The 13,507-nt window shown below is 51.0% G+C and overlaps 1 protein-coding gene across 1 annotated transcript; it reads left to right on the plus strand.

Annotated features, from left to right (window-relative positions):
* The first annotated feature begins 789 nt into the window (after positions 1-789).
* Positions 790-10,826, plus strand: DUSP5 (dual specificity phosphatase 5). Its single transcript, XM_038141381.1, has 4 exons — positions 790-1,426; positions 5,549-5,691; positions 7,083-7,302; positions 9,076-10,826. Exons 1-4 carry the CDS (start codon positions 862-864, stop codon positions 9,474-9,476), a joined length of 1,329 nt encoding a protein of 442 aa, XP_037997309.1. The 5' UTR covers positions 790-861; the 3' UTR covers positions 9,477-10,826.
* The last annotated feature ends 2,681 nt before the right edge of the window (positions 10,827-13,507 follow it).

Raw genomic sequence — 13,507 nt, forward strand, 5'->3', positions numbered from 1 at the left:
TCTGGACACAGGCACAGTCACTGGTCTGTGGTGTAAATCTTGCAAGTCCTTGAGACATAATCTTGCAGCCACGTGGAAAGGGACCCTCCCCTCAAACAGCAATTTTTGTATCTTGAATTTATTGAAGCTGGCCCCCTCATCCTTGTCCCCATTGCTTCAGAGCTTTCACTAATTTTGCAGTAATGGCACATCATGCTTTGTCCCAGTCCACTACTCTTTCTTTGTCCCTTAGGCTGTAAACCTTGGGCTAAGTATCAGCATCCTCGGGGGTTGTTCCCCAGGCAACAACCTGGGAATCAGTGTTCTCGCTGATCACTCAGTTGCCAAAGCTGCCTTAATGCAAACCATGGCCTAAGCAGGGGCCCAACTCTTTCCGACGGGATCCAGGAGCGGGCAGCTCCCATCCCTCGAGCAGCAGAGCTCTCGCAGGCAGGTCTGCCTGGGCTCAGGCTTTTCTGGGGGTGGGGATACACAGTGAGGGGGGAGTAAAGGGAACTGAAACTCCATTCGCAACCCGGTGCTAGAAGCCTGTCCCAGCGCTGCCCTTCCTTCCTTCCTGCCTTCTTTCCTTCCTTCTCCTCCGTCCCCCCGGCACGCTTCCCTACTCTCCTGACGCGCTGGGGAGGGGGCGGGGGTGATGTCGGGATGAGCCCCAGCCGATGAGTGGAGAATTTTTGCAGCGTTTTTCAGCTTCCTCTGCCTCCGATGCTGACCCACCGCCGCTAGGGAGGGAGGGAGGGAGGGAGGGGATCCCCGCCAGGGGGCGGGCCGCGGGGCGGGGGATGTCCATGTTTGGGAGGCGGGCGCGTCACTCCCCTTATATGGGCAGTGTCGTCACGGCCCGGCCTCCCATTCATATAAATGCCCGGCGGTGCCGGCCGGGATTCCCTGCCCGGGCTCGGCGCGGCCCCGCGGTGCCTCCGTCCCTCCCGTCCCGTCCCATCGCCGCCGGCTCCGCGCCAGCACCGGGCACCCTCCTGCCGCTTTCTCCGCTCCTGCCCCGGCTGCGGCGGGGCGCGACCCTCGGCCGGCATGAAAGTCACGTCCCTCGACTGCCGCCAGCTGCGGAAGCTGCTGCGGAAGGAGCCCTCCCGCTGCCTGGTGCTGGACTGCCGGCCCTACCTGTCCTACTCGGCCTCCTGCCTCCGCGGCTCGCTCAACGTCAACCTCAACTCGGTGGTGATGCGGCGGGCCCGCGGCGGGGCCGTGCCGCTCCACTTCGTGGTGCCCGACGCGGCGGCCCGGGCGCGGCTGCTGCCGGGAGCCGAGGGGGCGGCGGGGGCTGCCCGCCTGGCGGCCGTGGTGGTGCTGGACCAGGACACGGGCCACTGGCAGAAGCTGAAGAAGGACAGCACAGCCCAGATCGTCCTCAACGCCCTGCTCTCCAGCCTGCCGGAGGCCGGGGCCAGGGTCTGCTTCCTGAAAGGTGAGAGGGGTCTCGGGGACCCGAGGGACAGGGGCTGGGAGAGACCCTCAAAACTCCCCTGGCTGGCGGTGGCCGCCCTGAGGTGCTCCCGTCCCCTCTCCTTCGCCCTGCAGTGAACCTGATTATTGGTGGAGGGCAGGGAGGTAACACCGGGATTTTGTTTCTTTTCCACCTACTGGAAATAAATCCCGGATAGATTCTGCGGGCTGAGCCGAAATGCCTTTCCGCTCACCCCCGCCACCCGTTTAAGAGGCCGAGGGGGAAAGCCGAGAATATCAGTAAAGAACAGCAAAAGTTGCAGATTATCAAAGGGGGAGAGACATCGGCGCTGCGTGGGAAACAAAATCAGCCCTGCGGATATGAGAGACGAGGCCACCGCTACTCGCTCTCCGCCCGGTGACACACGGACGCCCGCGTTGGGCGCCCGAAACTCTGGGACCGATGCCTGCCCCTCCACCGAGGGCGGAGAGGTTTCTCTCCGTCGGGCACATCGGGACTCTGACAGGGAAAACCTAGAGGCGAAACTCCGGGTCTCGCCGGGGGACAGAAATACCTCCTCCCCTCACGTGTATTACAGCCCTTCGATTGCGGTTCTTTGTTTTCCTTCCGTGTAACCCGGGCTAATAAAACGATAAATAGTATAGCGGGCATAGCAGCCCGCCCTTTCGCCGTCCTTCCGCCCCTGCCTCCCCCCACTTCTGGCAGCGCCTTTGTCCCTCTGCCCTCTCGGTTTTCCCAGCGCAGCCCCCACCTGCTCTGGGAGCGGGGCCGCTCCCGCCCCAAGCCCCGCACACGCGGCGGCCGAGGAAGGAGTTTCCAAAGACCCCCCCTGCCATACCATGAGGACATAAAAGGGAGGGGAAAACCAGGCGATGTTTCTTAAATAAAGCCTGCCCGTGTGTTCTGGCGGGCCAGGGTTAATTCCCTTTTAATAAGCCCTTTATCACTAGTTTTTGACCTGAGGTTTACCCAGTTTTAGCCTTCTGTAACGACCTCCCGCTGGGGCAGAGGCACCTTCAGCCTGGGTATTGCCTGGTAGGGGGATGCTCCTCGGCTGTTTGCCACCACCCTGGTTCTGCCCGGCCACTATCAGCCTTTGCTGGACCTGACAGTCACCCCAAAAGCACAAATTCTGCTGCTGGAGGGTAGGGATACTGGCACGGTGTCATTCAAATCCTTAGGGACTACACTAAACTAGAGATGAAATATCTTCAGGGTCATGGTGGGAAGTCAGTGGTAAACTAGGAGCCGAGTTAAGCTCTGCTGACTCTCAACCTGCTTGTTTGGCCACACGATCATCCTTTCCTCTTCATGTGCCAGCTCCACACTTTGAAGTGGTGACTGTGGCTGTGGGCAGTTTATCCGGAGTGAAGGGTTACTGTAGGCTCTGCTTTGTACATCTTGTGAGTTGTGAAGTGTCTTATCTTGAAAGCCTGTTGATTCGAGGCTAAAGACATTTCCTCTCAGTGTATGAGAAAGTTTCCTGCTGCAGTTTCCTTTTGCTTTTCTGGAAGTGCTTGGGGCAGCAGGTTCAGGCCCATGACTCAGTGGGCAGCAGTGGTGATTCACTGGGGCCACAGACCCCCAGGAAGCTGTTGGCCTGGAGGAAGATCCTTGGCACAGTGGGGATATAAATCACCCTGGAACACTGTGTTCTGATCAGGAGAAAGGGTCCTTTGGAGGCCTCTGCTACGAACTTTGCGAATAATAAGCTATAAAACCACAAGGAAAAATCCCCCCTTGAGGTTTCCCCTTATATTCCTGCTCTTCCTAGGCATGGAGAGCTGGGAGGAGGTGTTGGCTACTAAAGTGCTTAGGAGGTCTCGTGGCAATAAGATATGAGGAGGTCATCAAGACCACCAGGTCATCAAGATGCTGAGGATCTGGTCCCAGAGAGAGCAGCTGGAACTGAGGCATTGCTTGCCAGGCCCTGTTCCTTCCGTTGCTTTCTGGCTTGCAGGGTCACATTTTTCATCTGTGTAGGTGCAGTTTCACTCTGGGTGAGCTCAGCCCCAGCACGGTGAGAGTGGTTGTGTGTCAGGGGAAAAAAAAAGATAAGATAACGGATCCTCCCTTGGTGCTGATAACGATTCTATTATTTATCGATTAAAAGGGAAGTGCAGCTCAGCTCTCCATGATGAGCAACCGAGTATTTGCAGAAATGACCTCAGGGAAGGTAGGTTGAGTGGGGAGGGGGAAGAGAGGAGATTGCTGGAGGATGGGATGAGCAGATGACTCACTGTAAGAATGGCCTGCAAATATCCTGATCCCCAAGGCTTGTAATTAACCATTCACCAGCTGCATGTGTTAGCTGCCCCAAGAGACACAGACAGCATGTCTGTTGGAACACACATGCAAGTTTGGCTTGGGCAGATTTCTGTGTGTTCATTCAAGGGTAAAAACAGCAACACTGGGTGTAAATGGGGATCATGGCTGTTTATATAAACTGGACATACTTTTCCTATGTGATGGCAGTGACTGGGGGTTGGGGGAAGATAAGGTCGGCTATGCAAAACAAGAGGATTTAAAAGTTCACCCCATGAAGGGCAGCTGGAGATCAGGGAATTCTGTAGAGCTTCTTGTGTTTGTTGTTTTTTCACGTTGTGAGTTGCTAGGCATATCAGTTTTTCAACCCAGTTGTTGCGGATATCAATTTATCAAACACCTCCCACCACCACCATGGTCTCCACGGTGACCTGACTGCTTGGACCACTGCCTCATGCTGTGAGCTCTGGGATGAGCTGGCAGAATGTGGCTGGAGCTAGGAGGAAAGGTGCAGGTGCCGAGTGCCCGTTCGCTGTAAAGTCGCTCTCCTGCCCTCTGTCATGGAAAACAGACTTTCCTCACCTTAGCGGGCTTGGATCGTGCTGGCCACTTGCAACACGAGGACCCCACGGCAGGAATGAGTAGGCGACAGCAGCACGTCATGAGCTTGAGCACACAACTGCTCAAACATTGCAGACAGATGAGACACCGGCTTTGTGCGGCTGAGCTGTCAGAGGGGGCTGTAGCGGGCAGCCCTGGCAGTGAGGCTGGTGAGGGTCCTGCAGCTGCTCTGATCTTCTGCACTTCCCTTGATTCAAAATCCTCCCTTGCACCCGGGCCCCCACACCGCAGCTTATCAGGGTGAAACAGTTGCAGGTGAATGAATCACAACGGGAGGCTTTGCCTCCCAAGCCTTGTTTACTTGAGGGCCACACTGGAGATTATTGAATGGCGCTGCTCAGGAGCCGTTCATTTCTGCTCTGAGAAAGCACAGGTGGCAGACGTGTGGCACGCCGCTGACGTTTCTGGGCTGCTTCTGCTACCTGGATATTCCAGGTACTTTTTGGAGATGATGTTCTTCCAAGCAGAATATTCCCAGCCTGGAAACAGACAACAATTTAGCTGGCGACAAACTTTGATTAACAATGTAATAATAGGATTAATTCCTTTTCATTAGCAGCACACTGAATGAAATGAACGCAGTACTTAGCCGTGCAGAATAGCTCATGTGGGGCTATTCAGTTGTCAAATGCTGTCACAGGATTTCATTAAGTTTTATAGCTGTTATTTAACAGATTGGTTTCAGTGGGACCATCTTCATTACTTCACTGTCTTCATGCATTGTGGTGATTAATGAGACACATGCAAGCATCCCCCTCTTGTGTTTGTGTCCATTTAAAAATGCAAATAAAATATTCTGTGTGTTGTTGTAGTGAATATATTAATGACAGGTTTAGAAAATATGATCCTGAGTACAGAAATCTCTGCCTCCAATGCTGGAATTAGTGCTCAAGTGTAAAACCTGGGGGGAGGGAGTTTAGTCCCCACTGCACAGGAGTTAATGGTTGCTAGACTCAACAGAATTACATTTGCTAACAGCTTTAGTCTGGATTCACTGGGTTTTGGCAAGTTAATAATTGTCAGTGGTATCAGAGGTTTTTTCTTGGGTGCCCAAAGTCTTTTAAGCAAACCCATTTTCCCAGAGGAGCACTATCCTTCATTGACACTCCCCTGGAGCTCATTGCTGGGCACTGCTATCCCACTGCATTGCTGGAGCTTTGTTTGTCCTTAACTTGAATAAAACCAGTCCTTAGGAGGGCAAATATTCATATTTTCTTCTTTTTGTTGTTTCCCTAGGGGGATATGAAACCTTTAACTCTCAATATCCTGAGTGCTGCGTGAATGGAAAACTCATTTCCCCAGAGAGGACGGAAGCAGAGAGAAACCTTGCCAGCCACTGTGAGAAGCAGAGTGCCAACCACAAACCTGCTTATGACCAGGTGTGTGTCATGGTTTGGTGGGTGACCTTCCCCTTGGGACTTCTCCCTGCTGCCACCAGGCTCTCTTGGAGGCTGGCAGGGTGTCCGTGGGCCTGGTGCTGCCGTGGGCTGTGAATAAGATGTCACAGTCCAGGCTGACAGCCTGTGAGCTGAATAAGTTGCCCTTGTGTGCTGCTGATCACCTCCATCTGGCTTCAAAATTAGGCAGAAGGAGGCAAAACAGTCATCTAGCCCCCAAAACTATTTATGGACTCTCTTATCACACACCCAGAGAGCGTGAGCTGTCAGCAGTCACAGCTCCAGAGGAGACTGAGAATGGGCAGGGGAGAGGCTGCCAGGAGTGTCGCTTTTCCAGCAGACAAAGCAGCACATTTTGCCCATGACTCCTCTGAGATCTCAGGAAGAATTTGAGGCTGGCTAGGGGCCAGAGCCTCTGAGAAGCGAGACCCACCATTGCACTGGGGAAGTGGGGTTTCCACAGGGGAAGTCATGGTGTGCCCACCCAGCCCGGGGATGATGTGTGCTCCGAGATGTCACCCTGCGGTCAGGACGCTTCCGCCAGGGCGTGCATTTCCTGCTGCTCAGGGGAGTCCCCTTGTGATGCCTCCCTGCTCAGGGGAGTACCTCCTACACCAGGTGCCCTCCCGCCACCGTGGCTGGCTGCCAGCTGTCCCTGATGCATGGGAACCCACCACGTGGGCAGGTCAGGGGGAGCGGAAAGGCACTTTCTTGCAGCTGGCGGGTGGCAGCAGCTCCTGTGCATCATGGAAAATTACCTGCCAGCTCAGAAAGCTGTGTCACATGGTGGCTTTTCTTTGCCATCTCGTCATCCAACCTTTCCTTGTGCTGAGGAAGGAGGAACTGAGATGACATCTCAGGGTGGGTGATGCAGCAGAGGGGTGTGGGGTGAAGGGGAATGGGGAACCTATGTCCAGTTTATTTGCTTTGTTTCACTTTTGAAGATGTGACCAGAGGGGCAAAGCCCTGGCTGAGCCAAAGCAGCCTCTTCCTCTGTCCTAATCTTCCTCCCTGCTGGATGTGGCCTTGCCCCATTTCGGTAAAGCCTCAGTGGGAATGGGCACCACCTATGAAAGCACTTTGGGTGCACTGCACAGGGCAGCACTTTAAAGAAAGCCACAAACATCCTGCACATGAGTAGGTTGGGTCTGACTTTGTACCTTGCAGTTATGGACAAGAAAAGGAAAATGTTTTTCCTGCATGGGCTTGGCCATGGGACTGATTCGTTGGCCCTTGCTGTGGGAGCCACATCCAGCAGGGAGGAAGATTAGGAGAGAGGGAGGGAGCAGGCACTAACATGGGCTCTTTTGGTCACTCTTGTGTCTCAGCACCTTTGAAAAAAGAATTGCATGTTTCTGCTCCTTCTCTTCCAGGGTGGTCCAGTAGAAATCCTGCCTTTTCTGTACCTTGGTAGTGCCTATCACGCTTCCAAGTGCGAGTTTCTCGCTAACCTGCACATCACAGCCCTGCTCAATGTCTCCAGGAAAAGCTCAGAGTCCTTCAAAGACCAGTATTGCTACAAGTGGATCCCAGTGGAGGACAGTCACACTGCAGACATCAGCTCTCACTTCCAGGAAGCCATAGACTTCATTGGTAGGTACCAATAAACAAATTTTCAGATCTTCCTGTATTTTAAACTCATTTAAAACGTGAAATCAGCTAAAAATACATTTAATTAATTTTAAAATGAAATACACATTGAAGTCTGCTGAAGTCCCAGTTCCTTGGACTTGCATGCCAGAGTCAGTAACAACCAGGTGAAGCAGAGTCAGCTTATTACCTTACTGTGCTGAGATATCCCAAAGGTAGATATGGATTTCTTAGAAATCCATTGTCCCCCCTTACCACAGAGCTCTTCACATTCCTCCTTTCCATCATGCTGGTATCTTACCCTTTAATCAAATACCCCAAAGCAAAAAAATGAGGAGGCCTTTAGAAAAGTTTGTGCTATTCCGTTTCAAATCTTCCTCTGTTCAGCTGAGTGGTGAGCTGTGCCAGGGAGCACAGGAGAGAGGATTCTCCCTAAGAAGCACCACATGGTTTTGTGGGGCGGAGAAGCCTTAGCCTGGGTGGAGATCACGTTGAAATCGGTTCTGTTGCTCTCCAGGAATATTCAAGAGAGAAAGAGAATAAAACACAGTTACAGACTCGCTGGACTCATTGCTCAGCTGAGTTTGAATCCTTCAACAGTGCAGGCAGAATTACAAAAGCCTCACCTGAGGGTGCTCTCTGAGTCCTTCTCCTTCCCAGACATCTCACACCTTTCAGGGAAAAAATAATTTATGGCACCTTTCTGTCCTATCCTCAACCCCTTCTGACAGATGTGGAGTCACTTAGAAGTTTCCCAGATTTTGAGGACAACTTTAATTTTCACTTTCTTTTAAATTTGGGCATGTGGTGTAGATGCTGGGGATGACTCAAATCCATATCTTCCTTGTTTTGTGCAGTAGCTAAATATAACTGGTCGTGGTGGCAGTCCCCTGGCAGACAATTGAAGGCAGGCAAATGATAACTTCCTCAGCTCTGTGCGTTTCCCTGAGCACTACTCTCACATTTATCCATAAACTGGAGATTGAACATGTTGCTCAAGGCAATAGAGCAAAGACAAGTCTATTTTTTGAACAGTGTTTTTGTGTGGAAAGGGCTTATTTTAAGCACATTCTCTTTAATAACAATCATTGTGTTGTGTGAGTAACCACAGTGGCTCCTGTTGTGTAAAATGGGTGCTTTGCATAAGCCTTTTATATCCTGACTTAAGTCCAAGCATCCTTTAACCAAGCTATAATTAGCAGCTGCCTACCAGCTCTTGTGTGCTTTGTGGTGAGGCCCCAGGGACTGAGCTCAGCCTCTCCACCCGAGGGTACCTCCTGGTACTGCTGTTTGCTGCCGCCTGGCCAAGCAGGGAGTTCGGATTTTGAAGAAAAATCCTGTTTTTCTAGCAAAGATGATGACAGCCCCTGCAGGTTTTGAGCGAACAGGTAGTGGGAGGGCTGGCCAGGCTTAGCTTCACACAACATTTTGAGCTGCAGGCAGAGAAATGCAGCTACAGCATTGCCTGCACCACAGTGTTCTTGACTGTCTGTTGTTCCAAAAGAGAAGTAGGCACAAGGAAGGAGACAGGGATGGAGTTTCCTGAAAAATGCAAAAAGAACCAAATCAAGATCCACAGGTTCAGAAAGCACGCTCAGGTCTGTCACAAGCTGGGTTTTGTCCTCCTTGCCTTTTAATCTCCATGTCACCCTAGTACCCAACAGAAGAGCAGGCCTCTTTGCTGGTAGATGGGCTGTGCCCCCCCAGCCCTGGCTGTGTCACAGTGTCCCCTCCGTGCCCCACAGCAGCTGATGTCTGCAATGGCTTTTCCCCCAGATTACGTCAGGCGAACGGGCGGCAAGATCCTGGTGCACTGCGAGGCGGGGATCTCGCGCTCGCCCACCATCTGCATGGCCTATCTCATGAAGACCAAGAGGCTGCGCCTGGACGAAGCCTTTGATTACATCAAGCAGCGCCGCAGCCTGATCTCACCAAACTTCGGCTTCATGGGCCAGTTGCTGCAATATGAGTCGGAGATCTTGTCTTCCACCCCCAGCCCCCCTGTCACCTCGTGCAAGAGAGAAGCTGCGTCTTTCTTTGCAGAGGAACTGACTTTAGGCAAAAACTTTGAGGGCTCATGCTTTGCCTTTCCTACCTCAGTGTTGAGTTCTGTGCCCATCCACTCTCCCGTCCACCAGCTGAAGCTCAGCCCAATGACGGCATCCTCGTCCTGCTGAACGCCGTGGGGAGCCTGGAGCTGGTGTGGTCCTGATCCAAACTGTGATCCCCAACGAGAACATTTCATGAATGTGCAATAGAGAAACTTCATCCACTTACTCTGAGATGGAGCGGTTGTCGTGGGTCATACTTCCCATACGCTGTGACTGTAAGATGCAAGAGGTCTAAGCATGGCAGGTTTTCTGAACATTTATTGTCCTTTTTTTAAAAAAAGAATACAAAGTGCTTTTTTAGGGTTTTAACCACACAACGTGCACCCACTACTGTATTTCCAGATTCCTGGGGAACAATGAGAAATCCATTTAGTATGTTCTCAGTTCCCATCTCCTTCCAATCTTATTTTTGAAAAGACCCTTACTTAAAGTTTCAAGCAATAAACGGCAGCAGCAGGGAAGCAAGCAAAATGAAAAGCACTACCTTTGCAAGCACAGAGGTGGTGGGAGTGAATATTTGTTCAAATCTTTCTCTGGCTTTCCTCCTCCCCTCTCCTGTGTCATGTTTCAGGTAGCAAAGGGCTGGAGTGGGGAGAGGGAGCACCTTTTCCAGGACACTGCTGCACAACCAGGTGAACATCCCCTCCTGTGCTCCAGCCTCCGAAGTGCCAGGTATTGTCCACAGTGTAACTGGATACCAACCCCGACCAGTGGGTCCATTCAGGTGTGGCATTTCCTGTACTTCTGTATTTGCCTTTGTACTGGATGTGCTTTTAAGTGAAGCAGGGACTTAAGGTCCATCAGCTACCCTGCTGAGCTATTATCCTCCCATGGTTTTTTAAGAACAGCCCTAGAATACTTGAATGTCTCAACAATCCTCATCACATCCACGTCCCAACTGTAAAACACTGTAACTGCTGGACTTCACACCAAAAAAACCTGACAAGCTTTCAGCTCCAAAACAACTTTTTCTCCATCCCTTCCCAAGTGTTCCCACTGTGTATTGTGTGTGGTCAAGTGGTCTTTTTCAGTGTTATGTGACTTGCTTTAGAGTGTGTGGTCACCTCTAGTCAGCCTTTGTCCAGAAAAAAATTATTTCTGTCTTGCTCACATTGGCTTCTGTGTTCACAGGGAGTTCAGAATGAGTGTCTCTGTCTGTTGACCTTTTTAGTATTTTTTAATATGTAATATGTATGGGAAATGGCAATAATTTCCAGGAGATCTCGTGAATGTGAAAAAAAACCTGCAATGGTTTTTACGGTGTGTGAAAAATAATAAAGGAAAAAAATGCCAGGAAAATAAAGCTGTTTGTTATACTTGGATTGATCTGTGAGAGTGCTTTGGGAGAGCTTGGTGGCAGGAGAGGTCACCTGAGAAAAACACCATGGTGTAAAAGTGGTGTAAGAGGGTAGGAGAGATGGGAAAGTATCACTGTGCTGTGTGCTGAAAAGCCACCAAGGTGCATCACTGCAGAGGGGAGAAGGTGAGGGGGAGGATTGTTTTAAACAGAATGACATGAGTCACGGTGGCGTCACTTCCCAGCAGCCGGGCAGGCACTTCTGTTTTGATTCATGCGTGTTTTATATAAGATTTACCATCTTGCTGAAGATGAAAATCTGAACTAGGCACGGCACCCACTTCCTTCCAGCCCATGACAAGGGATGCTGCTTGCCCTGGTGCTTAGAGCAAAGCTTGTGTGTGACATGCAGCACCTCTGGGTGCCAGGAGCCAGGGCATGTGGGCGTTACTTGTCTCTGAAAAAAAAAAATTTAGAAGAACCAGCATGTCTGATGCATTTCATACCCCTTTTCTTCTGGAATTTTCTAGGCTTTTTCTCGCTCATCACTGCAGCACATTTATAATCTGCAATTCCAAATTATCGAGTTGAAAAATCTATGGCAAATATCTGAGTTACAGAGCATGTGTGCATATACACATCTGTTTGCAACTTCTTACCTCCAGGGAAGTAAATCTGACAGATGAGAAGGTCTTGCTGGAGATGTGCCTTGGATTTCTTACCCAGTGTCAGAGGGATGTGTCAGCAGCCCTGCCTGGGCTCTGGGAAACCTGAACATGGGAACCAGGAGGGAGGTAAGGCAGGTGATCTAGTAAGAGCAGATCAATTAATTTTCTGAAAGACCTGATTGGTCCCCTTGAGAAACTCTGGAAAGGGCTTTCTGCCTCTCAGCCCACACAAGCACCCAAGCAGAAAGGCTGTTGACCTTAGTGAGAGTGGCCATGTCCAGAGTACTGAGACCCACAACCCGGACAGAAACAGAGCAGCCAACAGTTCTCATTAAAACTGCACTAAACCCTTCCTGGGTAGACAACCAGCCTTGTTTCTTAAGGACTGGAAAGCTGGAACCCTCAGTAGAGTCAGTGATGGAATATTTGTAGGGCACAAGGCAGTGGCTGAAGGGGTTAACAGAGGGACTGCTGACCTTGACAGATTTGACCGAGGCAGCTGGAAAAGATCACAGGCCGGGGGAGGAGCCAGGTATTAGCAGAGAGGGAAGGGCACCGATTGGTGTTTGGGAGGCAGCTCTTATCCTGGGCTTTAAGCACGGTGTGTTGGTGGACAGTGTTAGTAGAGGGAGATGCTGGGCTGGGATTCAGCAAGGATAGAAGGCCGCAGCCTTCTCCTCTATGAAGAGGAGCTGTTGTCATGCCTGGACACAGCAGATCGATGTTTATGCTCCTGCTCAGGGCAGGGCTTCCCTCTTCTTGGCTGGAGAGGATCAATTCACCTCTCCTTGCAAAAGGAAGTCCCAGTGTCCAAGTCAGAGTGGGATGCAAGTGCTGCCTCCCAGAGGGTTCCCATGCTCATGCTGGTGCCTGCTCTGCTACCTCAGTGCTAGTGTGAGATCTCTGATCTGAGCCCTAATATATGAAGGTGAGTGTGTCAAATCGGGATAGCACCTTCCTGGGAAAAGGCAATGTGTTTGAAGCCACATATGCAGGGCAGGGCCCCTGGTTCTCTGCTTCCAGACAGCAGCACCCAAAAGATACCTTCATCCTTGGGGAAAAGAACAGTTCCACCCATATTTTGTGGTTTGTGCACTGAGGAAATTTACCAGATTTGGTAGGATGGGAGATTCATGAGGCTTTTATAGCCCAAATGAGCTTGGGTTTGAGTGACTGTTGCTAAGGATGGAAGCTCAGATCAGGCAGGTATGTGGGGAATGTCAGAGCTGAAGGGTGGAAGGCTGAACTGGCTGGTTCAATGTGCCTGTGTCCATCTGCCAGCTAAGCTTCACAGAGGAATAGGGGCCTCAAAAACGAAATTCTGATGGAAAGCAGAGACTCTTGTAGCTATAGCAGCAAAGGGAAGGCTGCTATCAGGATGCTTTCAGACTTCAGAAGAGGCAAATGAGGGAAAGATGGCAGGACTATACTCTGAGACAAAGCTTTAGTTAGAGCTTATCCATTATGATACCAGAATTCACAGAAGATGAGAGGAAATGTCAGAGAAAAGAGGATTTTGCGAGTTCTGTTGCCTATGGAAGTGCTAGCTCAGAGCTGTGCTGGGATGTGACATCCCTCCATTCACACTCCTGATGGAGCACTCTTGTGCCTGGACAGCTGAGTGTCTCTCGGGACCTGTTTCAGATCCAGGAGGGATCTGAACAGGGCTTGTGCCATGGAGCTTTTGGTCCCTTGCTTTTAGGCTTGCAAGGAGCAGTTATGTTGCATGAGAGCAGTTGCTCAGCCTCTGGCTCTGCACATGCTGCCTTTCCTCTCTGTCTCCAAGAGAAACAAGCATTCAAGAAACTGCCACAAAAATACATATCTTTACATCATTGCAAATCAGATTGTGAAGAAATCCAGGGTGGAGTTGGATGAGTGGGTGTTGTCCTTAAGTGTCCCTAAATGTCTTTTTAGTCCATACATTTGCTGGTGTGATTTGCAGTCTATTCTGGTTACAAAGCACAGGCTTTCTCCAGCTTCCTCCTGCCTAAAGAGCTGCCCAATAGGTAGAAATTGCATCCTTACCAGTAAAACCCAGGTAAAATTGACCTGCTCCATGGGGAGTTGATCCTGAGGTGCCCATCCCCTGTCCCTGAGCATCACAAGGTAGGCAGCTCTACTCAGCTTCT

Source organism: Motacilla alba, chromosome 6, assembly GCF_015832195.1.
Source record: "Motacilla alba alba isolate MOTALB_02 chromosome 6, Motacilla_alba_V1.0_pri, whole genome shotgun sequence".
In the NCBI taxonomy this organism is placed as follows: domain Eukaryota; kingdom Metazoa; phylum Chordata; class Aves; order Passeriformes; family Motacillidae; genus Motacilla; species Motacilla alba.

Excerpts from the sequence above, each read along its gene's own strand:
- DUSP5 (XM_038141381.1), top strand. The coding sequence starts at position 862 with ATGCCCGGCGGTGCCGGCCGGGATTCCCTGCCCGGGCTCGGCGCGGCC. Across the intron at positions 5,692-7,082 it reads ACAAACCTGCTTATGACCAG|GGTGGTCCAGTAGAAATCCT; the intron begins GTGTGTGTCATG and ends CTTCTCTTCCAG. Across the intron at positions 7,303-9,075 it reads GGAAGCCATAGACTTCATTG|ATTACGTCAGGCGAACGGGC; the intron begins GTAGGTACCAAT and ends CTTTTCCCCCAG.